Source organism: Scyliorhinus torazame, chromosome 15, assembly GCF_047496885.1.
Source record: "Scyliorhinus torazame isolate Kashiwa2021f chromosome 15, sScyTor2.1, whole genome shotgun sequence".
NCBI classification, from domain to species: Eukaryota; Metazoa; Chordata; class Chondrichthyes; order Carcharhiniformes; family Scyliorhinidae; genus Scyliorhinus; species Scyliorhinus torazame.
The window spans coordinates 213,905,558-213,922,024 of NC_092721.1; the positions used below are offsets into that span (position 1 = coordinate 213,905,558).

General features: G+C 52.2%; 1 protein-coding gene across 1 annotated transcript in view; it reads right to left on the bottom strand.

The window, feature by feature from the left end:
* The window catches only part of LOC140391353 (dynein heavy chain domain-containing protein 1-like), a 275,539-nt gene that overhangs the window by 45,395 nt on the left and 213,677 nt on the right, over positions 1-16,467 (bottom strand). Inside the window, exon 16 of the mRNA XM_072475932.1 lies at positions 13,411-13,609. Within this exon, the coding sequence (XP_072332033.1) occupies positions 13,411-13,609 (199 nt within the window). The remainder of the gene's footprint in view (positions 1-13,410; positions 13,610-16,467) is intronic.

Below are 16,467 nucleotides of genomic sequence, written 5' to 3' on the forward strand. Positions count from 1 at the left end.
CCTGTACCTCAGTGAGAGCCAGCACCTTCAGGAGAGGAGGAGACCCTGTACCCCAGTGAGAGTCAGCACCTTCAGGAGAGGTACCCTGTACCTCAGTGAGAGCCAGCACCTTCAGGAGAGGCACACTGTACCCATTGAAAATCAGCACCTTCAGGAAAGGAGGGGGTGTCTGTACCCCAGTGAGAGTCAGCACCTTCAGGAGAGGAGGAGGAGTGTACCGCAGTGAGACTCAGCACCTTCAGCAGGGAAGGGGGAGCCTGTACCCCACTGAGAGTCAGCACCTTCAGGAGAGGAGGGGGAGCCTGTACCCCAGTGAGTCAGCACCTTCAGGCGAGGGGGGGAACCTGTACCCCAATGAGAGTCAGCACCTTCAGGAGAGTGCCCTGTAAACCAGTGAGAGTCAGCACCTTCAAGAGAGGAGGGGGAGTCTGTACCCCAGTGAGAGTCAGCACCTTCAGGAGAGGAGGGAGAGTCTGTACCCCAGTGAGAGTCAGCACCTTCAGGAGAGGAGGGGGAGTCTGTACCCCAGTGAGAGTCAGCACCTTCAGGAGAGGAGGGGGAGTTTGTACCCCAGTGAGAGTCAGCACTTTCAGGAGAGGAGGGAGTGGCTGTACCCCAGTGAGAGTCAGCACCTTCAGGAGAGGAGGGGGAGAATGTACCCCAGTGAGAGTCAGCACCTTCAGGAGAGGAGGGGGTGTCTGTACCCCAGTGAGAGTCAGCACCTTCAGGAGAGGAGGGGGAGAATGTACCCCAGTGAGAGTCAGCACCTTCAGGAGAGGAAGGGGTGTCTGTACCCCAGTGAGTGTCAGCACCTTCAGGAGAGGAGGGGGAGTCTGGACCCCAGTGAGAGTCAGCACCTTCAGGAGAGGAGGGGGACCCTGTACCGCAGTGAGAGTCAGCACCGTCAGGAGAGGAGGGGGAGTCTGTACCCCAGTGAGTGTCAGCACCTTCAGGAGAGGAGGGGGACCCTGTACCCCAGTGAGAGTCAGCGCCGTCAGGAGAGGAGGGGGAGTCTGTACCCCAGTGAGAGTCAGCACCTTCAGGAAAGGAAGGGGAGACTGTACCCAAGTAAGAGTCAACACCTTCAGGAGAGGAGGGGAGTCTGTACCCCAGTGAGAGTCAGCACCTTCAGGAGAGGAGGGGGACTGTACCCCAGTGAGAGTCAGCACCCTCAGGAGGGGAGGGGGAGTCTGTACCCCAGTGAGAGTCAGCACCTTCAGGAGAGGAGGGGGAGTCTGTACCATGAAGTCACACGGGATCAGGGTGAGCTGGCAAGGTGGATACAGAACTGGCTAGGTCATAGAAGTGATGTGGAGATGCCGGCGTTGGTCATAGAAGGCAGAGAGTAGCAATGGAAGGATGCTTTTCTAATTGGAGGGCTGTGACCAGTGGTGTTCCACAGGGATCAGAGCTGGAACCTTTGTTGTTTGTGGTATATATAAATGATTTGGAGGAAAATGTAACTGGTCTGATTAGTACGTTTGCAGACGACACAAAGGTTGGTGGAATTGCGGATAGCGATGAGGACTGTCAGAGGATACAGCAGGATTTAGATTGTTTGGAGACTTGGGCGGAGAGATGGCAGATGGAGTTTAATCCGGACAAATGTGAGGTAATGCATTTTGGAAGGTCTAATGCAGGTAGGGAATATACAGTGAATGGTAGAACCCTCAAGGGTATTGAAAGTCAAAGAGATCGAGGAGTACGGGTCCACAGGTCACTGAAAGGGGCAGCACAGGTGGAGAAGGTAGTCAAGAAGGCATACGGCATGCTTGCCTTCATTGCCTTCGGGGCATTGAGTATAAGAATTGGCAAGTCATGTTGCAGCTGTATAGCACCTTAGTTAGCCCACACTTGGAGTATAGTGTTCAATTCTGGTCGCCACACTACCAGAAGGATGTGGAGGATTTAGAGAGGGTGCAGAAGAGATTTACCAGAATGTTGTCTGGTATGTAGGGCATTAGCTGTGAGGAGCGGTTGAATAAACTCGGTTTGTTCTCACTGGACGAAGGAGGTTGAGGGGCGACCTGGTAGAGGTCTACAAAATTATGAGGGGCATAGACAGAGTGGATAGTCAGAGGCTTTTCCCGGGGTAGAGAGGTCAATTACTAGGGGGCATAGGTTTAAGGTGAGAGGGGCAAGGTTTAGAGTAGATGTACGAGGCAAGTTTTTTACGCAGAGGGTAGTGGGTGCCTGGAACGCGCTACCGGAGGAGGTGGTGGAAGCAGGGACGATAGTGACATTTAAGGGGCATCTTGACAAATACATGTATAGGATGGGAATAGAGGGATACGGACCCAGGAAGTGTACAAGATTGTAGTTTAGTCGGGCAGCATGGTCGGCACGGGCTTGGAGGGCTGGAGGGCCTGTTCCTGTGCTGTACATTTCTTTGTTCTTTGTTCTTTGAGAGTCAGCACCTTCAGGAGAGGGCCCTGTACCCCAGTGAGTGTCAGCACCTTCAGGAGAGGAGGGGGAGTCTGTACCCCACTGAGAGTCAGCACCTTCAGGAGAGGAGGGGGTGTCTGTACCCCAGTGAGAGTCAGCACCTTCAGGAGGGGAGGGGGAGTCTGTACCCCAGTGAGAGTCAGCACCTTCGGGAGGGGAGGGGGAGTCTGCACCCAAGTGAGAGTCAACACCTTGAGGAGAGGTTGGGGAGTCTGTACCCCAGTGAGAGTCAGCACCTTCAGGAAAGGAGGGATGACCCTTAACCCCAGTGAGATTCAGCACCTTCAGGAGAGGAGGGGGAGACTGTACCCAAGTAAGAGTCAACACCTTCAGGAGGGGAGGGGGAGTCTGTACCCCAGTGAGAGTCAGCACCTTCAGGAGGGGAGGGGGAGTCTGTACCCAAGTGAGAGTCAACACCTTGAGAGGTTGGGGAGTCTGTACCCAAGTGAGAGTCAGCACCTTCAGGAGAGAAGCGGGGAGTCTGTACCCCAGTGAGAGTCAGCACCTTCAGGAGGGGAGGGGGAGTCTGTACCCCAGTGAGAGTCAGCACCTTCAGGAGGGGAGGGGGAGTCTGTACCCCAGTGAGAGTCAGCACCTTCAGGAGTGGAGGGGGAGTCTGTACCGTGAAATCGCACGAGATCAGGGGTGAGCTGGCAAGGTGGATACAGAACTGGCTAGGTCATAGAAGTGATGTGGTGATGCCGGCGTTGGTCATAGAAGGCAGAGAGTAGCAATGGAAGGATGCTTTTCTAATTGGAGGGCTGTGACCAGTGGTGTTCCACAGGGATCAGTGCTGGGACCTTTGCTGTTTGTGGTACATATAAATGATTTGGAGGAAAATGTAACTGGTCTGATTAGTAGGTTTGCAGACGACACATAGGTTGGTGGAATTGAGGATAGCGATGAGGACTGTCAGAGGATACAGCAGGATTTAGATTGTTTGGAGACTTGGGCGGAGAGATGGCAGATGGAGTTTAATCCGGACAAATGTGATGTAATGCATTTTGGAAGGTCTAATGCAGGTAGGGAATATACAGTGAATGGTAGAACCCTCAAGGGTATTGAAAGTCAAAGAGATCTAGGAGTACGGGTCCACAGGTCACTGAAAGGGGCAACACAGGTGGAGAAGGTAGTCAAGAAGGCATACGGCATGCTTGCCTTCATTGGCCGGGTCATTGAGTATAAGAATTGGCAAGTCATGTTGCAGCTGTATAGAACTTTGGTTAGGCCACACTTGGAGTATAGTGTTCAATTCTGGTCGCCACACTACCAGAAGGATGTGGAGGCTTTAGAGAGGGTGCATAAGAGATTTGCCAGAATGTTGCCTGGTATGGAGGGCATCAGCTATGAGGAGCGGTTGAATAAACTTGGTTTGTTCTCACTGGAACAAAGGAGGTTGAGGGGCGACCTGATAGAGGTCTACAAAATTATGAGGGGCATTGACAGAGTGGATAGTCAGAGGCTTTTCCCCGGGGTAGAGGGGTCAATTACTAGGGGGCATAGGTTTAAGGTGAGTGGGGCAAGGTTTAGAGTAGATGTACGAGGCAAGTTTTTTACGCAGAGGGTAGTGGGTGCCTGGAACTCGCTACCGGAGGAGGTGGTGGAAGCAGGGACGATAGTGACATTTAAGGGGCATCTTGACAAATACATGAATAGAATGGGAATAGAGTGATACGGACCCAGGAAGTGTAGAAGATTGTAGTTTAGTCGGGCAGCATGGTCGGCACGGGCTTGGAGGACCGAAGGGCCTGTTCCTGTGCTGTACATTTCTTTGTTCTTTGAGAGTCAGCACCTTCAGGAGAGGAGGTGGGAACATGTACCCCAGTGAGAATCAGCACCTTCAGAAGATGGCCCTGTACCCCAGTGAGAGTCAGCGCCTTCAGGACAGGAGGGGGAGTCTGTACCCCAGAGAGAGTCAGCACCTTCAGGAGAGGTGGGAGAGTCTGTACCCCAGTGAGAGTCAGCACCTTCAGGAGAGGAGGGGGTGTCTGTACCCCAGTGAGAGTCAGCACCTTCAGGAGAAGGGGGAGTCTGTACCCCAGTGAGAGTCAGCACCTTCAGGAGAGGAGGGGGAGTCTGTACCCCAGTGAGAGTCAGCACCTTCAGGAGAGGAGGGGGAGTCTGTACCATGAAATCACACGGGATCAGGGTGAGCTGGCAAGGTGGATACAGAACTGGCTAGGTCATAGAAGTGATGTGGAGATGCCGGCGTTGGTCATAGAAGGCAGAGAGTAGCAATGGAAGGATGCTTTTCTAATTGGAGGGCTGTGACCAGTGGTGTTCCACAGGGATCAGAGCTGGGACCTTTGCTGTTTGTGGTATATATAAATGATTTGGAGGAAAATGAAACTGGTCTGATTAGTACGTTTGCAGACGACACAAAGGTTGGTGGAATTGCGGATAGCGATGAGGACTGTCAGAGGATACAGCAGGATTTAGATTGTTTGGAGACTTGGGCGGAGAGATGGCAGATGGAGTTTAATCCGGACAAATGTGAGGTAATGCATTTTGGAAGGTCTAATGCAGCTCGGGAATATACAGTGAATGGTAGAACCCTCAAGGGTATTGAAAGTCAAAGAGATCTAGGAGTACGGGTCCACAGGTCACTGAAAGGGGCAACACAGGTGGAGAAGGTAGTCAAGAAGGCATACGGCATGCTTGCCTTTATTGGCCGGGGCATTGAGTATAAGAATTGGCAAGTCATATTGCAGCTGTATAGCACCTTAGTTAGCCCACACTTGGAGTATAGTGTTCAATTCTGGTCGCCACACTACCAGAAGGATGTGGAGGCTTTAGAGAGGGTGCAGAAGAGATTTACCAGAATGTTGTCTAGTATGGAGGGCATTAGCTGTGAGGAGCGTTTGAATAAACTCGGTTTGTTCTCACTGGACGAAGGAGGTTGAGGGGCGACCTGGTAGAGGTCTACAAAATTATGAGGGGCATAGACAGAGTGGATAGTCAGAGGCTTTTCCCCGGGGTAGAGGGGTCAATTACTAGGGGGCATAGGTTTAAGGTGAGAGGGGCAAGGTTTAGAGTAGATGTACGAGGCAAGTTTTTTACGCAGAGGGTAGTGGGTGCCTGGAACGCGCTACCGGAGGAGGTGGTGGAAGCAGGGACGATAGTGACATTTAAGGGGCATCTTGACAAATACATGAATAGGATGGGAATAGAGGGATACGGACCCAGGAAGTGTACAAGATTGTAGTTTAGTCGGGCAGCATGGTCGGCACGGGCTTGGAGGGCCGAAGGGCCTGTTCCTGTGCTGTACATTTCTTTGTTCTTTGTTCTTTGAGAGTCAGCACCTTCAGGAGAGGGCCCTGTACCCCAGTGAGTGTCAGCACCTTCAGGAGAGGAGGGGGTGTCTGTACCCCACTGAGAGTCAGCACCTTCAGGAGAGGAGGGGGAGTCTGTACCCCAGTGAGAGTCAGCACCTTCAGGAGGGGAGGGGGAGTCTGTACCCCAGTGAGAGTCAGCACCTTCAGGAGGGGAGGGGGAGTCTGTACCCAAGTGAGAGTCAACACCTTGAGAGGTTGGGGAGTCTGTACCCAAGTGAGAGTCAGCACCTTCAGGAGAGAAGCGGGGAGTCTGTACCCCAGTGAGAGTCAGCACCTTCAGGAGGGGAGGGGGAGTCTGTACCCCAGTGAGAGTCAGCACCTTCAGGAGGGGAGGGGGAGTCTGTACCCCAGTGAGAGTCAGCACCTTCAGGAGGGGAGGGGAAGTCTGTACCCCAGTGAGAGTCAGCACCTTCAGGAGTGGAGGGGGAGTCTGTACCGTGAAATCGCACGAGATCAGGGGTGAGCTGGCAAGGTGGATACAGAACTGGCTAGGTCATAGAAGTGATGTGGTGATGCCGGCGTTGGTCATAGAAGGCAGAGAGTAGCAATGGAAGGATGCTTTTCTAATTGGAGGGCTGTGACCAGTGGTGTTCCACAGGGATCAGTGCTGGGACCTTTGCTGTTTGTGGTACATATAAATGATTTGGAGGAAAATGTAACTGGTCTGATTAGTAGTTTTGCAGACGACACATAGGTTGGTGGAATTGAGGATAGCGATGAGGACTGTCAGAGGATACAGCAGGATTTAGATTGTTTGGAGACTTGGGCGGGGAGATGGCAGATGGAGTTTAATCCGGACAAATGTGATGTAATGCATTTTGGAAGGTCTAATGCAGGTAGGGAATATACAGTGAATGGTAGAACCCTCAAGGGTATTGAAAGTCAAAGAGATCTCGGAGTACGGGTCCACAGGTCACTGAAAGGGGCAACACAGGTGGAGAAGGTAGTCAAGAAGGCATACGACATGCTTGCCTTCATTGGCCGGGTCATTGAGTATAAGAATTGGCAAGTCATGTTGCAGCTGTATAGAACTTTGGTTAGGCCACACTTGGAGTATAGTGTTCAATTCTGGTCGCCACACTACCAGAAGGATGTGGAGGCTTTAGAGAGGGTGCATAAGAGATTTGCCAGAATGTTGCCTGGTATGGAGGGCATCAGCTATGAGGAGCGGTTGAATAAACTTGGTTTGTTCTCACTGGAACAAAGGAGGTTGAGGGGCGACCTGATAGAGGTCTACAAAATTATGAGGGGCATTGACAGAGTGGATAGTCAGAGGCTTTTCCCCGGGGTAGAGGGGTCAATTACTAGGGGGCATAGGTTTAAGGTGAGTGGGGCAAGGTTTAGAGTAGATGTACGAGGCAAGTTTTTTACGCAGAGGGTAGTGGGTGCCTGGAACTCGCTACCGGAGGAGGTGGTGGAAGCAGGGACGATAGTGACATTTAAGGGGCATCTTGACAAATACATGAATAGAATGGGAATAGAGTGATACGGACCCAGGAAGTGTAGAAGATTGTAGTTTAGTCGGGCAGCATGGTCGGCACGGGCTTGGAGGGCCGAAGGGCCTGTTCCTGTGCTGTACATTTCTTTGTTCTTTGAGAGTCAGCACCTTCAGGAGAGGAGGTGGGAACCTGTACCCCAGTGAGAATCAGCACCTTCAGAAGATGGCCCTGTACCCCAGTGAGAGTCAGCGCCTTCAGGACAGGAGGGGGAGTCTGTACCCCAGAGAGAGTCAGCACCTTCAGGAGAGGAGGGAGAGTCTGTACCCCAGTGAGAGTCAGCACCTTCAGGAGAGGAGGGGGTGTCTGTACCCCAGTGAGAGTCAGCACCTTCAGGAGAAGGGGGAGTCTGTACCCCAGTGAGAGTCAGCACCTTCAGGAGAGGAGGGGGAGTCTGTACCCCAGTGAGAGTCAGCACCTTCAGGAGAGGAGGGGGAGTCTGTACCATGAAATCACACGGGATCAGGGTGAGCTGGCAAGGTGGATACAGAACTGGCTAGGTCATAGAAGTGATGTGGAGATGCCGGCGTTGGTCATAGAAGGCAGAGAGTAGCAATGGAAGGATGCTTTTCTAATTGGAGGGCTGTGACCAGTGGTGTTCCACAGGGATCAGAGCTGGGACCTTTGCTGTTTGTGGTATATATAAATGATTTGGAGGAAAATGTAACTGGTCTGATTAGTACGTTTGCAGACGACACAAAGGTTGGTGGAATTGCGGATAGCGATGAGGACTGTCAGAGGATACAGCAGGATTTAGATTGTTTGGAGACTTGGGCGGAGAGATGGCAGATGGAGTTTAATCTGGACAAATGTGAGGTAATGCATTTTGGAAGGTCTAATGCAGGTCGGGAATATACAGTGAATGGTAGAACCCTCAAGGGTATTGAAAGTCAAAGAGATCTAGGAGTACGGGTCCACAGGTCACTGAAAGGGGCAACACAGGTGGAGAAGGTAGTCAAGAAGGCATACGGCATGCTTGCCTTTATTGGCCGGGGCATTGAGTATAAGAATTGGCAAGTCATATTGCAGCTGTATAGCACCTTAGTTAGCCCACACTTGGAGTATAGTGTTCAATTCTGGTCGCCACACTACCAGAAGGATGTGGAGGCTTTAGAGAGGGTGCAGAAGAGATGTACCAGAATGTTGTCTAGTATGGAGGGCATTAGCTGTGAGGAGCGTTTGAATAAACTCGGTTTGTTCTCACTGGACGAAGGAGGTTGAGGGGCGACCTGGTAGAGGTCTACAAAATTATGAGGGGCATAGACAGAGTGGATAGTCAGAGGCTTTTCCCCGGGGTAGAGGGGTCAATTACTAGGGGGCATAGGTTTAAGGTGAGAGGGGCAAGGTTTAGAGTAGATGTACGAGGCAAGTTTTTTACGCAGAGGGTAGTGGGTGCCTGGAACGCGCTACCGGAGGAGGTGGTGGAAGCAGGGACGATAGTGACATTTAAGGGGCATCTTGACAAATACATGTATAGGATGGGAATAGAGGGATACGGACCCAGGAAGTGTACAAGATTGTAGTTTAGTCGGGCAGCATGGTCGGCACGGGCTTGGAGGGCTGGAGGGCCTGTTCCTGTGCTGTACATTTCTTTGTTCTTTGTTCTTTGAGAGTCAGCACCTTCAGGAGAGGGCCCTGTACCCCAGTGAGTGTCAGCACCTTCAGGAGAGGAGGGGGAGTCTGTACCCCACTGAGAGTCAGCACCTTCAGGAGAGGAGGGGGTGTCTGTACCCCAGTGAGAGTCAGCACCTTCAGGAGGGGAGGGGGAGTCTGTACCCCAGTGAGAGTCAGCACCTTCGGGAGGGGAGGGGGAGTCTGTACCCAAGTGAGAGTCAACACCTTGAGGAGAGGTTGGGGAGTCTGTACCCCAGTGAGAGTCAGCACCTTCAGGAAAGGAGGGATGACCCTTAACCCCAGTGAGATTCAGCACCTTCAGGAGAGGAGGGGGAGACTGTACCCAAGTAAGAGTCAACACCTTCAGGAGGGGAGGGGGAGTCTGTACCCCAGTGAGAGTCAGCACCTTCAGGAGAGGAGGGGGAGTCTGTACCATGAAATCACACGGGATCAGGGTGAGCTGGCAAGGTGGGTACAGAACTGGCTAGGTCATAGAAGTGATGTGGAGATGCCGGCGTTGGTCATAGAAGGCAGAGAGTAGCAATGGAAGGATGCTTTTCTAATTGGAGGGCTGTGACCAGTGGTGTTCCACAGGGATCAGAGCTGGGACCTTTGCTGTTTGTGGTATATATAAATGATTTGGAGGAAAATGTAACTGGTCTGATTAGTACGTTTGCAGACGACACAAAGGTTGGTGGAATTGCGGATAGCGATGAGGACTGTCAGAGGATACAGCAGGATTTAGATTGTTTGGAGACTTGGGCGGAGAGATGGCAGATGGAGTTTAATCCGGACAAATGTGAGGTAATACATTTTGGAAGGTCTAATGCAGCTCGGGAATATACAGTGAATGGTAGAACCCTCAAGGGTATTGAAAGTCAAAGAGATCTAGGAGTACGGGTCCACAGGTCACTGAAAGGGGCAACACAGGTGGAGAAGGTAGTCAAGAAGGCATACGGCATGCTTGCCTTTATTGGCCGGGGCATTGAGTATAAGAATTGGCAAGTCATATTGCAGCTGTATAGCACCTTAGTTAGCCCACACTTGGAGTATAGTGTTCAATTCTGGTCGCCACACTACCAGAAGGATGTGGAGGCTTTAGAGAGGGTGCAGAAGAGATTTACCAGAATGTTGTCTAGTATGGAGGGCATTAGCTGTGAGGAGCGTTTGAATAAACTCGGTTTGTTCTCACTGGACGAAGGAGGTTGAGGGGCGACCTGGTAGAGGTCTACAAAATTATGAGGGGCATAGACAGAGTGGATAGTCAGAGGCTTTTCCCCGGGGTAGAGGGGTCAATTACTAGGGGGCATAGGTTTAAGGTGAGAGGGGCAAGGTTTAGAGTAGATGTACGAGGCAAGTTTTTTACGCAGAGGGTAGTGGGTGCCTGGAACGCGCTACCGGAGGAGGTGGTGGAAGCAGGGACGATAGTGACATTTAAGGGGCATCTTGACAAATACATGAATAGGATGGGAATAGAGGGATGCGGACCCAGGAAGTGTACAAGATTGTAGTTTAGTCGGGCAGCATGGTCGGCACGGGCTTGGAGGGCCGAAGGGCCTGTTCCTGTGCTGTACATTTCTTTGTTCTTTGTTCTTTGAGAGTCAGCACCTTCAGGAGAGGGCCCTGTACCCCAGTGAGTGTCAGCACCTTCAGGAGAGGAGAGGGTGTCTGTACCCCACTGAGAGTCAGCACCTTCAGGAGAGGAGGGGGAGTCTGTACCTCAGTGAGAGTCAGCACCTTCAGGAGGGGAGGGGGAGTCTGTACCCCAGTGAGAGTCAGCACCTTCAGGAGGGGAGGGGGAGTCTGTACCCAAGTGAGAGTCAACACCTTGAGAGGTTGGGGAGTCTGTACCCAAGTGAGAGTCAGCACCTTCAGGAGAGAAGCGGGGAGTCTGTACCCCAGTGAGAGTCAGCACCTTCAGGAGGGGAGGGGGAGTCTGTACCCCAGTGAGAGTCAGCACCTTCAGGAGGGGAGGGGGAGTCTGTACCCCAGTGAGAGTCAGCACCTTCAGGAGGGGAGGGGGAGTCTGTACCCCAGTGAGAGTCAGCACCTTCAGGAGGGGAGGGGAAGTCTGTACCCCAGTGAGAGTCAGCACCTTCAGGAGTGGAGGGGGAGTCTGTACCGTGAAATCGCACGAGATCAGGGGTGAGCTGGCAAGGTGGATACAGAACTGGCTAGGTCATAGAAGTGATGTGGTGATGCCGGCGTTGGTCATAGAAGGCAGAGAGTAGCAATGGAAGGATGCTTTTCTAATTGGAGGGCTGTGACCAGTGGTGTTCCACAGGGATCAGTGCTGGGACCTTTGCTGTTTGTGGTACATATAAATGATTTGGAGGAAAATGTAACTGGTCTGATTAGTAGGTTTGCAGACGACACATAGGTTGGTGGAATTGAGGATAGCGATGAGGACTGTCAGAGGATACAGCAGGATTTAGATTGTTTGGAGACTTGGGCGGAGAGATGGCAGATGGAGTTTAATCCGGACAAATGTGATGTAATGCATTTTGGAAGGTCTAATGCAGGTAGGGAATATACAGTGAATGGTAGAACCCTCAAGGGTATTGAAAGTCAAAGAGATCTAGGAGTACGGGTCCACAGGTCACTGAAAGGGGCAACACAGGTGGAGAAGGTAGTCAAGAAGGCATACGGCATGCTTGCCTTCATTGGCCGGGTCATTGAGTATAAGAATTGGCAAGTCATGTTGCAGCTGTATAGAACTTTGGTTAGGCCACACTTGGAGTATAGTGTTCAATTCTGGTCGCCACACTACCAGAAGGATGTGGAGGCTTTAGAGAGGGTGCATAAGAGATTTGCCAGAATGTTGCCTGGTATGGAGGGCATCAGCTATGAGGAGCGGTTGAATAAACTTGGTTTGTTCTCACTGGAACAAAGGAGGTTGAGGGGCGACCTGATAGAGGTCTACAAAATTATGAGGGGCATTGACAGAGTGGATAGTCAGAGGCTTTTCCCCGGGGTAGAGGGGTCAATTACTAGGGGGCATAGGTTTAAGGTGAGTGGGGCAAGGTTTAGAGTAGATGTACGAGGCAAGTTTTTTACGCAGAGGGTAGTGGGTGCCTGGAACTCGCTACCGGAGGAGGTGGTGGAAGCAGGGACGATAGTGACATTTAAGGGGCATCTTGACAAATACATGAATGGAATGGGAATAGAGTGATACGGACCCAGGAAGTGTAGAAGATTGTAGTTTAGTCGGGCAGCATGGTCGGCACGGGCTTGGAGGGCCGAAGGGCCTGTTCCTGTGCTGTACATTTCTTTGTTCTTTGAGAGTCAGCACCTTCAGGAGAGGGCCCTGTACCCCAGTGAGTGTCAGCACCTTCAGGAGAGGAGGGGGTGTCTGTACCCCAGTGAGAGTCAGCACCTTCAGAAGACGGCCCTGTACCCCAGTGAGAGTCAGCACCTTCAGGACAGGAGGGGGAGTCTGTACCGCAGAGAGAGTCAGCACCTTCAGGAGAGGAGGGAGAGTCTGTACCCCAGTGAGAGTCAGCACCTTCAGGAGAGGAGGGGGTGTCTGTACCCCAGTGAGAGTCAGCACCTTCAGGAGAAGGGGGAGTCTGTACCGCAGTGAGAGTCAGCACCTTCAGGAGAGGAGGGGGAGTCTGTACCCCACTGAGTGTCAGCACCTTGAGGAGAGGAGGGGGAGACTGTACCCCAGTGAGTGCCAGCACCTTCACGAGAGGAGGGGGAGTCGTAGCCCAGTGAGAGTCAGCACCTTCAGGAGAGGAGGGGGAGTCTGTACCCCACTGAGAGTCAGCACCTTGAGGAGAGGAGGGGGAGACTGTACCCCAGTGAGAGTCAGCACCTTCAGGAGAGGAGGTAGAGTCTGTACCCCAGTGAGAGTCAGCACCTTTATGAGGAGTGGGTGTCTATACCCCAGTGAGAGTCAGCACCTTCAGGAGAGGAGAGGGAGTCTGTACCCCAATGCGAGTCAGCACCTTCAGGAGAGGAGGGGAACCCTGTACCCCAGTGAGAGTCAGCACCTTCAGGAGAGGAGGAGGAGTCTGTACCCCAGTGAGAGTCAGCACCTTCAGGAGAGGAGGGGGAGACTGTACCCCAGTGAAAGTCAGCACCTTCAGGAGAGGAGGCTGACCTTGTACCCCAGTGAGAGTCAGCAACTTCAGGAGAGGAGGGGGTGTCTGTACCCCAGTGAGAGTCAGCACCTTCAGGAGAGGAGGGGGTGTCTGTACCCCAGTGAGAGTCAGCACCTTCGGGAGAGGAGGGGGAGTCTGTACCCCAGTGAGACTCAGCACCTTCAGGAGAGGAGGGGGACCCTTTACCCCAGTGAGAGTCAGCACCTTCAGAAGAGGAGGGAGAGTCTGTACCCCAGTGAGAGTCAGCACCTTCAGGAGAGGAGGGGGAGTCTGTACCCCAGTGAGAGTCAGCACCTACAGGAGAGGGAACCTATACCCCATTGAGAGTCAGCACCTACAGGAGAGGGAACCTATACCCCAGTGAGAGTCAGCAGCTTTGGGAGCGGATGCCTGGATGAGAATGGGTGCGTTCACCTGTGAAAATAGCTTTCCAGTGTCTTTCCTCCATCGCGGGATGGCGAAGTTTCTTCAGAATTGGCAAGAACTCTTGAAGCTTCATCAGCATCTGTTCAATGGCCAGCACAATGCGATCATCAGCAGGCACAGATCTCCGCACCTGCGCCAGCATGGAAAGCCACTGGCCCAACATTACGTCCACCTCATTCAGATCGAGCTGAGGATATGATACAGGGTGTCGGCATAAGTAATATAACGCTCAGAGGGATCGCTACATTTCATCTGTTCCAGCAAGTGTCCACGCCTGATCCCGTCGCTACTCCCTCACCTCATTATTCGTGCTTTTCACCCTTCCATTTTCAACACTTTTTATGCCCTTTATTAAACTATTCTCAATCAAAATATACAACAAATATTGGGTATCAAAGGGTTTGATACGAGTGACGAACTGAAAAGTAATTAATATTTGTAATGGATAGTTACTGGAGACATCAATGGAATACAATCAAACAAATCCTCAGAACTGACAACCTCGGGATCTAAATGAGATAATAATTTTCCCCAAATCCCTCGATTCTACAGTGGTCCCAGCAGGCAGGAAGTTATGGAAATGTAACATCACTCGTTGAGAAAGGAGGGAAAGAGAAAATAGGGATCAAAAGAACAGTTAACCTGATACCTGCCATCGGGAAAGTTTTGGCATCTTGTGGGGGGGGCCCTATCCAGCAACGCCCACAGTAGCCCCTACGAGGGCATGGGGCAGGTGAGGTGGGGTGGGGGCGGGGGAGTGGATCAAGTTGGAGGAGGAGTCCTGCAGGAGCATACCCCTGGAAAGAGCAGTTCCAACAGTATCCCTGACATCAGGGACAGGTGCCAGAGCCAGAGAGCCCCAGGGTGCTGGGCATCGACAGGGCCAGGGGTGCTTGGATGGGGACATGTGGGGACAGAGTCCGTGGTGCCAACCGGGACCACCATGTAGCTCGTTGGCCCTGGTTGGGACGGGGGTACGCACCATGCTGACATGTCGACCTTTCCCCCCTGAAGACAATGGATATTGGCGTTTAACCAGCAATGGTGGCCTTCCTGCTGGTCACTGCAGCCCTGGGGGATGCCCTGCGGCTGTACGAGCTGGAGCTGCTCGAGGAGGAGGAAACAGCTGCAGCAGCGGAGCGGGCAGCAGCGGAGTGGACAGCAACGGAGCGGGCAGCAGCAGAGCGGGCAGCAGCGGAGCGGGCAGCAGCGGAGCGGGCAGCAGCAGAGCGGGCAGCAGCAGAGCGGGCAGCAGCGGAGCAGGCAGCAGTGGAATGGGCAGCAGCAGAGCGGGCAGCCGTGGAGCGGGCAGCAGCGGAGCGGGCAGCAGTGGAGTGGGCAGCAGCAGAGCGGGCAGCAGCGGAGCGGGCAGCAGTGGAGTGGGCAGCAGCAGAGCAGGCAGCAGCAGAGCGGGCAGCAGCAGAGCGGGCAGCAGCGGAGCGGGCAGCAGCGGAGCGGGCAGCAGTGGAGTGGGCAGCAGCAGAGCGGGCAGCAGCGGAGCAGGCAGCAGTGGAGTGGGCAGCAGCAGAGCAGGCAGCAGCAGAGCGGGCAGCAGTGGAGTGGGCAGCAGCAGAGCGGGCAGCAGCGGAGCAGGCAGCAGCGGAGCAGGCAGCAGTGGAGTGGGCAGCAGCAGAGCAGGCAGCAGCAGAGCGGGCAGCAGCGGAGCAGGCAGCAGTGGAGTGGGCAGTAGCAGAGCAGGCAGCCGTGGAGCGGGCAGCAGCAGAGTTTAAACTAATGTGGCAGGGGGATGGGAACCGATGCAGGAAGTTGGAAGGTAGTAAAACAGGGACAGAAACAAAAGGCAGGAAGGGGGAAAGTGTAAGGCAGAGAAGCCAGAGTCAAAAATCAAAAAGGGCGACAGTACATGGTACAGTGACTGAGGGGAGCTCAGTGAATAGGACCAGGAATACTAAAATGAATAAAACGGGAAGGAAAAACATTAATGGTAAGCGACGCGGCAGGTTGTTACAGGAAGATATGGGTTCAACGACAAGGAAAATTAGGAGAAAAGTTAAGAGGAAATATAACTTAGGAGAGGTTACTGATCGAGGTGCTAAGATTCAGAACAGAGGTAAAAAAGCTAACATAAGTGTACTTTACCTGAATGCTCGTAGTATTCGGAATAAGGTAAATGAGTTGATGGCGCAAATCATCGTGAATGACTATGATTTAGTGGCCATTACTGAAACATGGTTAAAGGATGGTCACGACTGGGAGTTAAATATCCACGGGTATCAAACTATTCGGAAGGACAGAGTGGATGGTAAGGGAGGTGGTGTAGCTCTGTTATTTAAGGATGACATCCGGGCAATAGTAAGGGATGACATCGGTGCAATGGAGGTTGAATCTATTTGGGTAGAAATCAGGAATAGTAAGGCGAAAAAGTCACTGATAGGAGTAGTCTGTAGGCCACCAAATAGTAACATTATGGTGGGGCAGGCAATAAACAAAGAAATAACGGATGCATGTAGAAATGGTACAGCAGTTATCATGGGGGACTTTAATCGACATGTCGATTGGTTTAACCAGGTCGGTCAAGGCAGCCTTGAGGAGGAGTTTATAGAATGTATCCGCAATAGTTTCCTAGAACAGTATGTAATGGAACCTACGAGGGAACAAGTGGTCCTAGATCTGGTCCTGTGTAATGAGACAGGATTGATTCATGATCTCATAGTTAGGGATCCTCTCGGAAGGAGCGATCACAATATGGTGGAATTTAAAATACAGATGGAGGGTGAGAAGGTAAAATAAAACACTCGTGTTTTGTGCTTAAACAAAGGAGATTAGAATGGGATGAGAGAAGAACTAGCTAAGGTAGACTGGGAGCAAAGACTTTATGGTGAATCAGTTGAGGAACAGTGGAGAACCTTCCAAGCGATTTTTCACAGTGCTCAGCAAAGGTTTATACCAACAAAAAGGAAGGACGGTAGAAAGAGGGAAAATCGACCGTGGATATCTCAGGAAATAAGGGAGAGTATCAAATTGAAGGAAAAAGCATACAAAGTAGCAAAGATTAGTGGGAGACTAGAGGACTGGGAAATCTTT